The 13,613-nt window shown below is 48.0% G+C and overlaps 1 protein-coding gene across 1 annotated transcript in view; it reads right to left on the bottom strand.

Moving 5' to 3' along the window:
• Positions 1-13,613, bottom strand: part of LOC129835645 (IgGFc-binding protein-like) — a 119,196-nt gene that overhangs the window by 83,001 nt on the left and 22,582 nt on the right. The window contains exons 27-37 of the mRNA XM_055901366.1: positions 13,480-13,613; positions 12,850-13,049; positions 12,580-12,718; positions 12,296-12,379; positions 11,913-12,103; positions 11,405-11,534; positions 9,725-9,969; positions 9,231-9,379; positions 8,679-8,807; positions 8,339-8,477; positions 420-561 (exon numbers count right to left, since the gene is read on the bottom strand). The exon at positions 13,480-13,613 is cut by the window's right edge and continues 8 nt beyond it. Coding sequence (XP_055757341.1) covers positions 420-561; positions 8,339-8,477; positions 8,679-8,807; positions 9,231-9,379; positions 9,725-9,969; positions 11,405-11,534; positions 11,913-12,103; positions 12,296-12,379; positions 12,580-12,718; positions 12,850-13,049; positions 13,480-13,613 — 1,682 coding nt within the window. The remainder of the gene's footprint in view (positions 1-419; positions 562-8,338; positions 8,478-8,678; positions 8,808-9,230; positions 9,380-9,724; positions 9,970-11,404; positions 11,535-11,912; positions 12,104-12,295; positions 12,380-12,579; positions 12,719-12,849; positions 13,050-13,479) is intronic.

Raw genomic sequence — 13,613 nt, forward strand, 5'->3', positions numbered from 1 at the left:
GAGGGAAAAGGAGACATTAGGAGATAGGTCTACTTTAAAACATGACTGTCTCTTAATAATGACTTTGTTGATTATACGGAACAGTACTGTTAGAGTGTTTTGTTTGGTCTTTGATGTGCTAATAACAGCAGGGTCTTTGGTGAGTGAATGAATAATTATTATTATATGAATCACTACATTTTCCATCTTCATCATCAATATCCGTCTCTTGCTTGTTATTATCATGTATAACATGTATCTGTACCAGGGTTGGAGTCCATTCCATTTCAATTCCAGTCAATTCAGGAAGAACTTTGAAATACCAATTCCAATTCTCTTTAATGCTTTTCAGTGAGAGACACTTGGAATGAGAATTTGGTTAACTTTCTGAAATGACTGGAATTGAAATGGAATTGACCCCAACATTGATCTGTACTCACGGCAGAAGGTGCTGTTCCTCCAGGTTCCGATGGTGACTCCTCGGTCCTGACAGTCGTTGACATACGACTCGATGGACTCACACAGGATGGGTTGAGCACCATCCAGCTCGCACAGGTCAAACAGACAGTCCTTGAAGAAACTCTGAAATAGACACACATAAACATACGCGTGTCTTTGACTTGCACACACAGCTTGGAGGTTTGGTTACTTAATTCTTGTCAATAGGGGAGCGCTGTTTTCACTTTGGAAAAAATCGTGCCCAATTTAAACGGCCTCGTACTCTATTCTAGATCATACAATATGCATATTATTATTACTATTGGATATAAAACACTCTCAAGTTTCTAAAACTGTTTGAATTATATCTGTGAGTAAAACAGAACTCATTTGTCAGCAAACCTCCAGACAGGAAGTGAAAATTCTGAAAATGGGGCAATGTTTCAGGGCCTGCCTATTCAACTGGCTTATATTTATCGATATACATGCACTTCATACACCTTCCACTATATGTCAACAGGCAGTGGAAGGTGGAATGGGGTGTCTAGCTTGATCTGAGGTCGAATGAGAGCTTTTGGAGTGGCAGGTCAGGAATTTCCTTTGTCTACCAAGGCGCGAGGCGGAGCTCGACATTAACTTCTGAAAAGCTTTCGGTTTACACGGCGAATATCTCCGGCTCTGATTTTATTTGATACATGTGATAATAACATCGTAAAGTAGGTTTTTTCAACCGAGTTTTATCAGTTTATTCAACATTTATTGGGACTTTTGGAGTTTTCCATTCTTTGCGTCAAGTGAGGGTGGGAACGTTATCAACCTTGGCTAGTATTGTGGCGCGAATTCGACAGAAGAAAAGGACATTCTAAAACCAAACAACGATTTATTCTGGACCAAGGACTCCTTCTACAAGATTCTGATGGAAGCTCAGCAAAAGTAAGAACAATTTATGATGTTATTTCGTATTTCTGTGGAAAATGTTGATTCCTATTCTCCGCCGTTTTGGTGAGCGCTGTCTCGTAATAACGCAAGCTGTATGTTATGGTAAAGTTATTTTTTAAAATCTAACACGGCGGTTGCATTAAGAACCAGTGTATCTTTCATTTGCCATACAACAAGTATTTTTATGTAAAGTTTATGATGAGTTCTTTGGTCAGATTAGGTGAGTGTCCAAAATAGCTCCGGACATTCTGGGGAAATGTTGCTACATATTGTCACGCCCTGGCCTTAGTATTATTTGTTTTCTTTATTATTTTAGGTCAGGGTGTGACATGGGGAATGTTTGTTTTATAGGTTTTGGGTGGTTATATGGTAAAGGGGGTGTTGGGTGTAGTGTATGGGTTTGTGTTGAGTGCATGTGTCTAGTTGTGTCTATGTTATACGTTTGTAGCCTGTGTGTGCACTTCGTTCTTAGCTTCACGATCGTTTTCTTGTTTTGTTTAGTGTATAAGTGTTTTTGTTTCGTTTTGCCTTCATATTCATTAAAAGGAATATGGCTTATTTTCCTACTGCTGCGTTTTGGTCCGTCAATCCTCCACACGATCGTGACAGAATTACCCACCAATACAGGACCAAGCGGCATGTAAAGCGGCAACAGGACCCACCTACACAGGATTCTTGGACATGGGAGGAGATACTGGATGGTAAGGGGCCGTGGGCACAACCGGGAGAATATCGCCTTCCTCGTGAAGAGCTGGAGGCAGCTAAAGCCGAGAGGAGGCGATATGAGGAGGCAGCACGGAGACAAGGCTGGAAGCCCGTGAGTACAACCCCAAAATTTCTTGGGGGGGGCCTTAAAGGGAGTGTGGCGAAGTCAGGTAGGAAACCTGCGCCTACTCCCTGTACTTACCGTGGAGAGCGAGAGTACGGGCAGACACCGTGTTACGCAGTAGAGCGCACGGTGTCTCCTGTACGCGTGCATAGCCTGGTTCGGTACATTTCAGCTCCACGTATCGGCCGGGCTAGACTGAGCGTTGAGCCGTATGTCATGAAGCCGGCCCAACGCATCTGGTCACCAGTGCGTCTCCTCGGGCCGGCGTACATGGCACCAGCCTTACGCATGGTGTCCCCGGTTCGCCTACATAGGCCGGTGCGGGTTATTCCACCTCTCCGCACTGGTCAGGCGATGGGGAGCATACAACCAGGTAAGGTTGGGCAGGCTCGGCGCTCAAGGGAGCCAGTACGCATGCACGGTCCGGTATTTCCGGCGCCACCTCCCCGCCCCTACCCAGTACCACCAGTGCCTCCTCCACGCACTAGCCCTATGGTGCGTGTCTCCAGCCCTTTACCACCAGTGCATAAACCACGCACCAAGCCTCCTGTGTGTCCCCAGAGTCCTGTGCGTCCTGTTGCTGCTCCCCGCACTAGCCCTGAGATGCGTGTCCCCAGTCCGGTACCACCAGTTCCGGCACCACGCACTAGGCCTAATGTGCGCTCCCAGGGTCCAGTATGCCCTGTTCCTGCTCCCCGCACTAGCCCTGAGATGCGTGTTCCCAGCCCGGTACCACCAGTTCCGGCACCACGCACCAGGCCTACAGTGCGCCTCAGCCGGCAAGAGTCTGTCGTCTGCACAGCGATGCCTGAACTGCCCGCCTGCCAAGCGCCATCTGAGCCATCCGTCTACCCAGCGCCATCTGAGCCATCCGTCTACCCAGCGCCATCTGAGCCATCCGTCTACCCAGCGCCATCTGAGCCATCCGTCTAGCCAGCGCCATCTGAGCCATCCGTCTACCCAGCGCCATCTGAGCCATCCGTCTGCCCCGAGCCATTAGAGCCGCCCGTCTGTCCCGAGCCGTCAGAGCCGTTCGTCAGTCAGGAGCCGCTAGAGCCATTCGTCAGACAGGATCTGCCAGAGCCGCCAACCAGACAGGATCTGCCAGAGCCGCTAACCAGACAGGATCTGCCAGAGCCGCCAACCAGACAGGATCTGCCAGAGCCGCCAACCAGCCATGAGCAGCCAGAGCCGCCAGCCAGCCATGAGCAGCCAGATCCGTCAGCCAGCCATGACCAGCCAGATCCGTCAGCCAGCCATGAGCAGCCAGATCCGTCAGCCAGCCATGAGCAGCCAGATCCGTCAGCCAGCCATGAGCAGCCAGATCCGTCAGCCAGCCATGAGCAGCCAGATCCGTCAGCCAGCCATGAGCAGCCAGATCCGTCAGTTAGCCATGAGCAGCCAGATCCGTCAGCTAGCCATGAGCAGCCAGATCCGTCAGCTAGCCATGAGCAGCCAGATCCGTCAGCCAGCCATGAGCAGCCAGATCCGTCAGCCAGCCATGAGCAGCCAGATCCGTCAGCCAGCCATGAGCAGCCAGATCCGTCAGCCAGCCATGAGCAGCCAGATCCGTCAGCCAGCCATGAGCAGCCAGATCCGTCAGCCAGCCATGAGCAGCCAGATCCGTCAGCCAGCCATGAGCAGCCAGATCCGTCAGCCAGCCATGAGCAGCCAGATCTGTCAGCCAGCCATGGGCCGTCCCGCAGTCCGGAGCTGCAGTCCCTCAGTCCGGAGCTGCCGTTCCTCAGTCCGGAGCTGCCCCTTATACTGGTGCTGCCCCTTATCCTGGTGCTCTCCCTTATCCTGGTGCTGCCCCTTACCCTGGTACTGCCCCTTAGTCCGGAGCTGCCCCTTAGTCCGGAGCTGCCCCTTAGTCCGGAACTGCCCCTTAGTCCGGAACTGCCCCTTAATTCAGTGGGGTTAATGTGGAGGGGGGTCATTTGGAGGAAGCTAAGGAGGCGGTTAGTGACTATGGTGGGGTGGGGACCACGACCAGTGCCGGAGCCGCCACCGTGGAAGGAAGCCCACCCAGACCCTCCCCTAGACTGTGTAATGGTGCGCCCGGAGTTCGCACCTTAAGGGGGGGGGGTTATGTCACGCCCTGGCCTTAGTATTATTTGTTTTCTTTATTATTTTAGGTCAGGGTGTGACATGGGGAATGTTTGTTTTATAGGTTTTGGGTGGTTATATGGTAAAGGGGGTGTTGGGTGTAGTGTATGGGTTTGTGTTGAGTGCATGTGTCTAGTTGTGTCTATGTTATACGTTTGTAGCCTGTGTGTGCACTTCGTTCTTAGCTTCACGATCGTTTTCTTGTTTTGTTTAGTGTATAAGTGTTTTTGTTTCGTTTTGCCTTCATATTCATTAAAAGGAATATGGCTTATTTTCCTACTGCTGCGTTTTGGTCCGTCAATCCTCCACACGATCGTGACAGAATTACCCACCAATACAGGACCAAGCGGCATGTAAAGCGGCAACAGGACCCACCTACACAGGATTCTTGGACATGGGAGGAGATACTGGATGGTAAGGGGCCGTGGGCACAACCGGGAGAATATCGCCTTCCTCGTGAAGAGCTGGAGGCAGCTAAAGCCGAGAGGAGGCGATATGAGGAGGCAGCACGGAGACAAGGCTGGAAGCCCGTGAGTACAACCCCAAAATTTCTTGGGGGGGGCCTTAAAGGGAGTGTGGCGAAGTCAGGTAGGAAACCTGCGCCTACTCCCTGTACTTACCGTGGAGAGCGAGAGTACGGGCAGACACCGTGTTACGCAGTAGAGCGCACGGTGTCTCCTGTACGCGTGCATAGCCTGGTTCGGTACATTTCAGCTCCACGTATCGGCCGGGCTAGACTGAGCGTTGAGCCGTATGTCATGAAGCCGGCCCAACGCATCTGGTCACCAGTGCGTCTCCTCGGGCCGGCGTACATGGCACCAGCCTTACGCATGGTGTCCCCGGTTCGCCTACATAGGCCGGTGCGGGTTATTCCACCTCTCCGCACTGGTCAGGCGATGGGGAGCATACAACCAGGTAAGGTTGGGCAGGCTCGGCGCTCAAGGGAGCCAGTACGCATGCACGGTCCGGTATTTCCGGCGCCACCTCCCCGCCCCTACCCAGTACCACCAGTGCCTCCTCCACGCACTAGCCCTATGGTGCGTGTCTCCAGCCCTTTACCACCAGTGCATAAACCACGCACCAAGCCTCCTGTGTGTCCCCAGAGTCCTGTGCGTCCTGTTGCTGCTCCCCGCACTAGCCCTGAGATGCGTGTCCCCAGTCCGGTACCACCAGTTCCGGCACCACGCACTAGGCCTAATGTGCGCTCCCAGGGTCCAGTATGCCCTGTTCCTGCTCCCCGCACTAGCCCTGAGATGCGTGTTCCCAGCCCGGTACCACCAGTTCCGGCACCACGCACCAGGCCTACAGTGCGCCTCAGCCGGCAAGAGTCTGTCGTCTGCACAGCGATGCCTGAACTGCCCGCCTGCCAAGCGCCATCTGAGCCATCCGTCTACCCAGCGCCATCTGAGCCATCCGTCTACCCAGCGCCATCTGAGCCATCCGTCTACCCAGCGCCATCTGAGCCATCCGTCTAGCCAGCGCCATCTGAGCCATCCGTCTACCCAGCGCCATCTGAGCCATCCGTCTGCCCCGAGCCATTAGAGCCGCCCGTCTGTCCCGAGCCGTCAGAGCCGTTCGTCAGTCAGGAGCCGCTAGAGCCATTCGTCAGACAGGATCTGCCAGAGCCGCCAACCAGACAGGATCTGCCAGAGCCGCTAACCAGACAGGATCTGCCAGAGCCGCCAACCAGACAGGATCTGCCAGAGCCGCCAACCAGCCATGAGCAGCCAGAGCCGCCAGCCAGCCATGAGCAGCCAGATCCGTCAGCCAGCCATGACCAGCCAGATCCGTCAGCCAGCCATGAGCAGCCAGATCCGTCAGCCAGCCATGAGCAGCCAGATCCGTCAGCCAGCCATGAGCAGCCAGATCCGTCAGCCAGCCATGAGCAGCCAGATCCGTCAGCCAGCCATGAGCAGCCAGATCCGTCAGTTAGCCATGAGCAGCCAGATCCGTCAGCTAGCCATGAGCAGCCAGATCCGTCAGCTAGCCATGAGCAGCCAGATCCGTCAGCCAGCCATGAGCAGCCAGATCCGTCAGCCAGCCATGAGCAGCCAGATCCGTCAGCCAGCCATGAGCAGCCAGATCCGTCAGCCAGCCATGAGCAGCCAGATCCGTCAGCCAGCCATGAGCAGCCAGATCCGTCAGCCAGCCATGAGCAGCCAGATCCGTCAGCCAGCCATGAGCAGCCAGATCCGTCAGCCAGCCATGAGCAGCCAGATCTGTCAGCCAGCCATGGGCCGTCCCGCAGTCCGAAGCTGCAGTCCCTCAGTCCGGAGCTGCCGTTCCTCAGTCCGGAGCTGCCCCTTATACTGGTGCTGCCCCTTATCCTGGTGCTCTCCCTTATCCTGGTGCTGCCCCTTACCCTGGTACTGCCCCTTAGTCCGGAGCTGCCCCTTAGTCCGGAGCTGCCCCTTAGTCCGGAACTGCCCCTTAGTCCGGAACTGCCCCTTAATTCAGTGGGGTTAATGTGGAGGGGGGTCATTTGGAGGAAGCTAAGGAGGCGGTTAGTGACTATGGTGGGGTGGGGACCACGACCAGTGCCGGAGCCGCCACCGTGGAAGGAAGCCCACCCAGACCCTCCCCTAGACTGTGTAATGGTGCGCCCGGAGTTCGCACCTTAAGGGGGGGGGGTTATGTCACGCCCTGGCCTTAGTATTATTTGTTTTCTTTATTATTTTAGGTCAGGGTGTGACATGGGGAATGTTTGTTTTATAGGTTTTGGGTGGTTATATGGTAAAGGGGGTGTTGGGTGTAGTGTATGGGTTTGTGTTGAGTGCATGTGTCTAGTTGTGTCTATGTTATACGTTTGTAGCCTGTGTGTGCACTTCGTTCTTAGCTTCACGATCGTTTTCTTGTTTTGTTTAGTGTATAAGTGTTTTTGTTTCGTTTTGCCTTCGTATTCATTAAAAGGAATATGGCTTATTTTCCTACTGCTGCGTTTTGGTCCGTCAATCCTCCACACGATCGTGACACATATTCACAATGTATAACCACGGTTTGCAGCTCTAAATATGCACATTTTCGAACAAAACACACGTGTATTGTATAACCTGATGTTATAAGACTGTCATCTGATGAAGTTGTTCAAGGTTAGTGATTAATTTTATATATTTTGCTGGTTTTTGCGATAGCTATCTTTTGCGATGAATAAATGCATTTGTGTGTTTGGCTATTGTGGTAAGCTAATATAATTCTATATTGTGTTTTCGCTGTAAAACACTTAAGAAATCGGAAATATTGGCTGGATTCACAAGATGTTTATCTTTCATTTGCTGTACACCATGTATTTTTCATAAATGTTTTATGATGAGTATTTATGTATTTCACGTTGCTCTCTGTAATTATTCTGGCTGCTTTGGTGCTATTTGTGATGGTAGCTGCAATGTAAAACTATGATTTATACCTCAAATATGCACATTTTTAGAACAAAACATAAATGTATTGTATAACATGTTATAAGACTGTCATCTAAAGAAGTTGTTTCTTGGTTAGTGACTAATTATATCTCTATTTGGTCGGTTTTGTGATAGCTACCTATGAGGTAGAAACATGGTGAAAATATGCGGTTGAGTCTTTGGCTATTGTGGTTAGCTAATATAAATACATATTGTGTTTTCACTGTAAAACATTTAAAAAATTGGAAATGATGGCTGGATTCACAAGATGTTTATCTTTCATTTGCTGTATTGGACTTGTGATTTCATGAAAATGATATTATATGATATCCCTGTCCCGTTAGGCTAGGCTATGCTAGTCAGCTTTTTTGATGGGGATGCTCCCGGATCCGGGATGGGTATAACTGAAAGGTTAATTAAGTGACAAAGGTGTCTGAATTGAATTGAATGAAGTGTATTTAAACATTTCTTCCCTAAATATGTCTATATATTTACAAAATGTTTTTCTTGGTTGTGAGATTTCACACATTAAACAAACTTTTGTTTAATCTTAAAGACAAAATATGATATGACTCTATACACCGTACATTACAGTAATATCACACATTAGGTACGACACTATATAACACACATTACGGTAGTTACTCACATTGGGGTTGACCTTGGGGTGACAGACAGCGAACGGTCCGTTCTTGTCCAGTAGCATGCCGCAGTAGCCAGAGCTCTCATACCTGTCCAGTTCATCATCAGTACAGCCTGGGATGGTGGTGTTAGGCTTCTTGTTACAACTGGAGTCAGAGACAGGGTGAATCAGTCATGTGTGTGTGTTTGTGTGTGTGTGTGTGTGTGTATGTGTGTGTGTGTGTGTGTGTGTGTGTGTGTGTGTGTGTGTGTGTGTGTGCGTGCGTGCGTGCGTGCGTGCGTGCGTGCGTGCGTGCGTGTGTGTGCGTGTGCGTGTGTGTGCGTGTGTAACTGGTGGCATGACTCACTTGGGATCTGTGACCCAGCTGTGTCCAAAGTCATTGGGGTTGGTGGTCAGAGAACCGTCGGGTTTCCTGAAGTCATCGTTGGAGTTTCCGTTGTAGTCTCCACACAGTCCACACAGCTTGTCCTTATAGCTAAATACACAGGAGCAAATAGACCGATGAGTCAAGCATTTTTTCTAGAATTTGAATGACAACATTATGAAATAAAAATATTACAATGTGAGAACTTTCTATTTGTTTTCTTATTTTTTATGTTGTGTTTATATGGGCATTTTTATGGTATATCATGTCGGGGTCACCAAAACTGTAGGAGATAAACTAAGCTGCATAGACCCCATTTTTGGTCTCTCTCTCTCTCGCTGTGTGTGTGTGTGTGTGTGTGTGTGTGTGTGTGTGTGTGTGTGTGTGTGTGTGTGTGTGTGTGTGTGTGTGTGTGTGTGTGTGTGTGTGTGTGTGTGTGTGTGTGTGTGTGTGTGTGAGTATGTGTGTGTGTGTGTGTGTGTTTGTGTGTGTGTGTGTTCTCTTCAGTGTGTGTATGAAGCAGTTTTGACTCACTCCTTGATGACCTTGATGTCCATGTAGTGGTTTCCGTCATATCGTACGGTCACACCAAAGTCCATGGCTACAGTGTAGTGTTTACCAGACTTCAAAACAGACACGCCTGTAGCTGGGGTCAGTGGGATGTTCACATTGATACCATTCAACTAGGAGGAGAAGAGGACACACACATGTGTTAGTGAGGTACACTTCATTTGAATGTTTTTTAGCTTCCTCTTTATGAGCTGTTCTGTGTCTGTGTTTTGTATGAATTTTATGCATTTAATGCTGCTCAGGAATGTCCCTTCGGTGACAATAAAGATTTGTAGAATACAATGACAAACTGATCTTGACTGTGTATGTTACTGTATATTGAATGTGTACATGCAGGGCTCTGCATTTTATCACTATTTCTTTCCATTGTTACGTTTTTAAACATTTTCAAACGTCTTCCTCATCTCTTTTTCTCTCTACCCCAACCCTATCCCTCCACCAATCCCTCTCTCTCTCACCTGCACGGTGCCTCCCTTCAAGATGGAGATCTTCACCCCACGCACGTACACATGCACAGCCTTCAGGTAGGAGATGGTTGGTTTGTTGAAGCGGTTCTCGTTGTCAGCATGCACCTCGTAGTGAGGCACTGACGTGTGGTTACAGGGCTCTGACATCAGGTAGCTGCAGTTCCCCATGAAGTTGTACTTTTTCTTGTCGAAGGTGGTGTAGTGAGGGTCACCAGATGCGATACAGGTAGAGGTGTCTGGGGGGAATAGTGATTATAAAGTTGGGAGTTAAATTAGTAATTGGCTGGTGGAAATAATACTGACTCAGTGTTCACATAGTTGGGTTATTTTCTTCACCAAATGATGCCTGACAAAATGTAAATAGTGTTTTCCAAGCCGCACATAATAGATGTATACTGTAAATAAGGCTGTCTGTTTGCATAGCTAGGAATCAAACTCTAGGAACGATCCACTTTACTGTAGGTTGGATGTTCCCATGGGTTTCACGATGGAACTCCTTACCAATATAATTGATTTGAAAAGCCTTTCATCTTTATATAAGTGATGATAACTGAGCTAATACAAGTTATGATAGCTGAGCTAATACAAGTTATGATAGCTGAGCTAATACAAGTTATGATAACTGAGCTAATACAACTTATGATAACTGAGCTAATACAAGGTATGATAGCTGAGCTAATACAAGTTATGATACCTGAGCTAATACAAGTTATGATAACTGAGCTAATACAACTTATGATATCTGGGGCTGCAGGTAGGCTAGTGGTTAGATCGTTGGGCCAGTAACCGAAAGGTTGCTAGATTGAATCCGGGAACTGACAAGGTAAAAGTCTGTCGTTCTTTCCCTGAACAAGGCAGTTAACCCGCCGTCATTGTAAATAAAAATGTGTTCTTAAAAAACCTCTTAATTATTGACCCCTTTTTCTCAATTTTCGCCTAAAATGACATACCCAAATCTAACTGCCTGTAGCTCAGGAACTAAAGCAAGGAAATGCATATTCTTGGTACCATTTGAAAGGAAATACTTTGAAGTTTGTGGAAATGTGAAAGGAATGTAGGAGAAGATAACACATTAGATCAGGTAAAAGATAATACAAAGAAAAATCCAACCGTTTTTTTGTATTTTTATGTACCATCATGTTCGAAATGAAAGAGAAAGGCCATAATATATTATTCCAGCCCAGCTGCAACTTAGATTTTGGCCACTAGATGGCAGCAGTGTATGTGCAACGTTTCAGACTGATCCAATGAACCATTGCATTTCTTTTCAAAATGTTGTATCAAGACTGTCCAAATGTGCCTATTTTGTTATTTAATAACTTTTCATGTTCAAAACTGTGCACTCTCCTCAAACAATAGCATGATATTCTTTCACTGTAATAGCTACTGTAAATTGGACAGTGCAGTTAGATGAACAAGAATTTAAGCTTTCTGCCAATGTCCGATATGTCTATGTCCTGGGAAATGTTCTTGCTACTTACAACCTCATGCTTATCGCATTAGCCTACGTTTGCTTGGTGGTGACCTACCAGTCCTGAAGAAGTTTTAACTGACTTGCCTAGTTCAATAAAGGTCAAATAAAAACTCAGCTAATTCAAGTTCTTATAAATGAGCTAATACAAGTTCTGATAACTTTGCTAATACAATGTATTATAACTCAGCTAACAGTACCTTTAGGATAACAGGCTCCGTTGCGACACTCCTCCGTGGGAGAGCAGGAGTTGTCCACACAGTCCAGGATGTAGTTTCCAGCACAACGACACAGCTTGGAGCAGCCGTCACCAAAGATGATCTCTCCTGGCTAAAAGGACAGAGATAGGGAGAGAGGAGTTATTAACATGTTGTTTGCCAATTCAAAAAAAAAAGTGCAGTTTATTTGTGCATTCTGTGAACGTATGCGTGCGTTCCTTGAGTTGTTGGTCATTTTTAAAGTATATTTGTGATGTGCTGAGAGGAGTACTATCAATTTCCACAGGAGTGGACATTCTGGACAGTAAAAGTACCGTATCGTATGATATCGTATCATATTGTGTATCACATCGTATATCGTGTATCATATATCGTATGGTATGCCGTATGGTATATCATACACAATATTGTATATCACATTATATTGTGTCATTTTCTGTCACAAAGTACATTCTTAACCACAGACTAACAGTCCCAGATGGTCTCGTACCTCATAGTAGTCACCTCCCTCCAGACAGCCACATGTTTCTATGGGGACACAGCGTCTGCCTTTGAACACAAAGCCTGGCTTACAGAAACACGCACTGATACAGGAGCCAGTGCAGTTGGTGGAGGGTTCCTTACAGCTGGGGATGCAGGCTGGGCCACACTCTATGTACTCAGCATTGGGAGGGCACGTCACTATTGGGGGAGAGAGGGAGAGGAGGATGGGGGGAGGCAAAGAAGAGAGGGTAAGGGGGTGGGGTGGAAGGGAGACAAGGGGTTAATATCAGGAATTATTGGGTTACCAATTAATTGATTTGTGCAAATACAGAAAGCCGTTTCTGATTCTGATCGTAAGAATGAGAACAGATGATTGTCTGTTAATTTCACCTGGTGGTTTTGTGGTAGTAGGTTTGGGAGTAGTTGGTTTAGGTGTAGTTGGTATGGGAGTAGTTGGTTTGACTGTAGTTGGGGCTGAGGGACAGAGGGAGACAGCATGAGACATAAGAGAGAAAGATATTATAGCCAAGTCTCAGATCTCTTTGTGCTGTCTGGTCAACTCATATGGTCATATGGCCTGGTCACCTACCCTACCATCCAAGACGTCAGACGTCAAAACACCATTTTGAGTGTGTGTGGGTGTTTGTACGGACTGTTTATGTCAGGGGACTTACTTGTAGGGTAGCAGTCCAGCTCTCCTCCCTGGACCTTACACTCGTGCATTGGAGGGCAATCAGAAGGATTGCAGGTGACGAAGGGAGCGTTACAATAACATTTCAGCTTACAGTCCTCCACGTACCACTCCTCACCAGGCTGGAGGGAGGGAGGGAAGGAGGAGAGATGGATGGAGAGACAATAGTTAATCAGTGGTTGGTTGCTGGTTGGTTACATACACGTCACACACACACACACAAAGTCCATCACCCAACACACAACACACTCACCTCGTAGTACTGTCCGTTGGTGTCTTTGCAGCCACAGGAGTTCTCTTTGACACACTTCTCGGCGCTGAGGACGTAACCAGGGTCACACACACAGCCCTCTGAACAGGGAGCATCACACCCTGTGGAGGGTCTGGAGGCACAGGTGGGCTGGCAAGGGGCGGCACAGGGCACGTACTGACTGTTGGGGGGGCATGTCAGAGCTGGAGAGAAGGAGGGAAGAGGAGACATTAGGAGATAGGTCTACTTTAAAACATGACTGTCTCTTAATAATGACTTTGTTGATTATACGGAACAGTACTGTTAGAGTGTTTTGTTTGGTCTTTGATGTGCTAATAACAGCAGGGTCTTTGGTGAGTGAATGAATAATTATTATTATATCAATCACGACGTTTTCCATCTTCATCATCAATATCCGTCTCTTGCTTGTTATTATCATGTATAACATGTATCTGTACCAGGGTCGGGGTCCATTCCATTTCAATTCCAGTCAATTCAGGAAGAACTTTGAAATACCAATTCCAATTCTCTTTAATGCTTTTCAGTGAGAGACACTTGGAATGAGAATTTGGTTAACTTTCTGAAATGACTGGAATTGAAATGGAATTGACCCCAACATTGATCTGTACTCACGGCAGAAGGTGCTGTTCCTCCAGGTTCCGATGGTGACTCCTCGGTCCTGACAGTCGTTGACATACGACTCGATGGACTCACACAGGATGGGTTGAGCACCATCCAGCTCGCACAGGTCAAACAGACAGTCCTTG

This window comes from Salvelinus fontinalis, chromosome 36 (assembly GCF_029448725.1).
Source record: "Salvelinus fontinalis isolate EN_2023a chromosome 36, ASM2944872v1, whole genome shotgun sequence".
Taxonomy (NCBI): Eukaryota; Metazoa; Chordata; class Actinopteri; order Salmoniformes; family Salmonidae; genus Salvelinus; species Salvelinus fontinalis.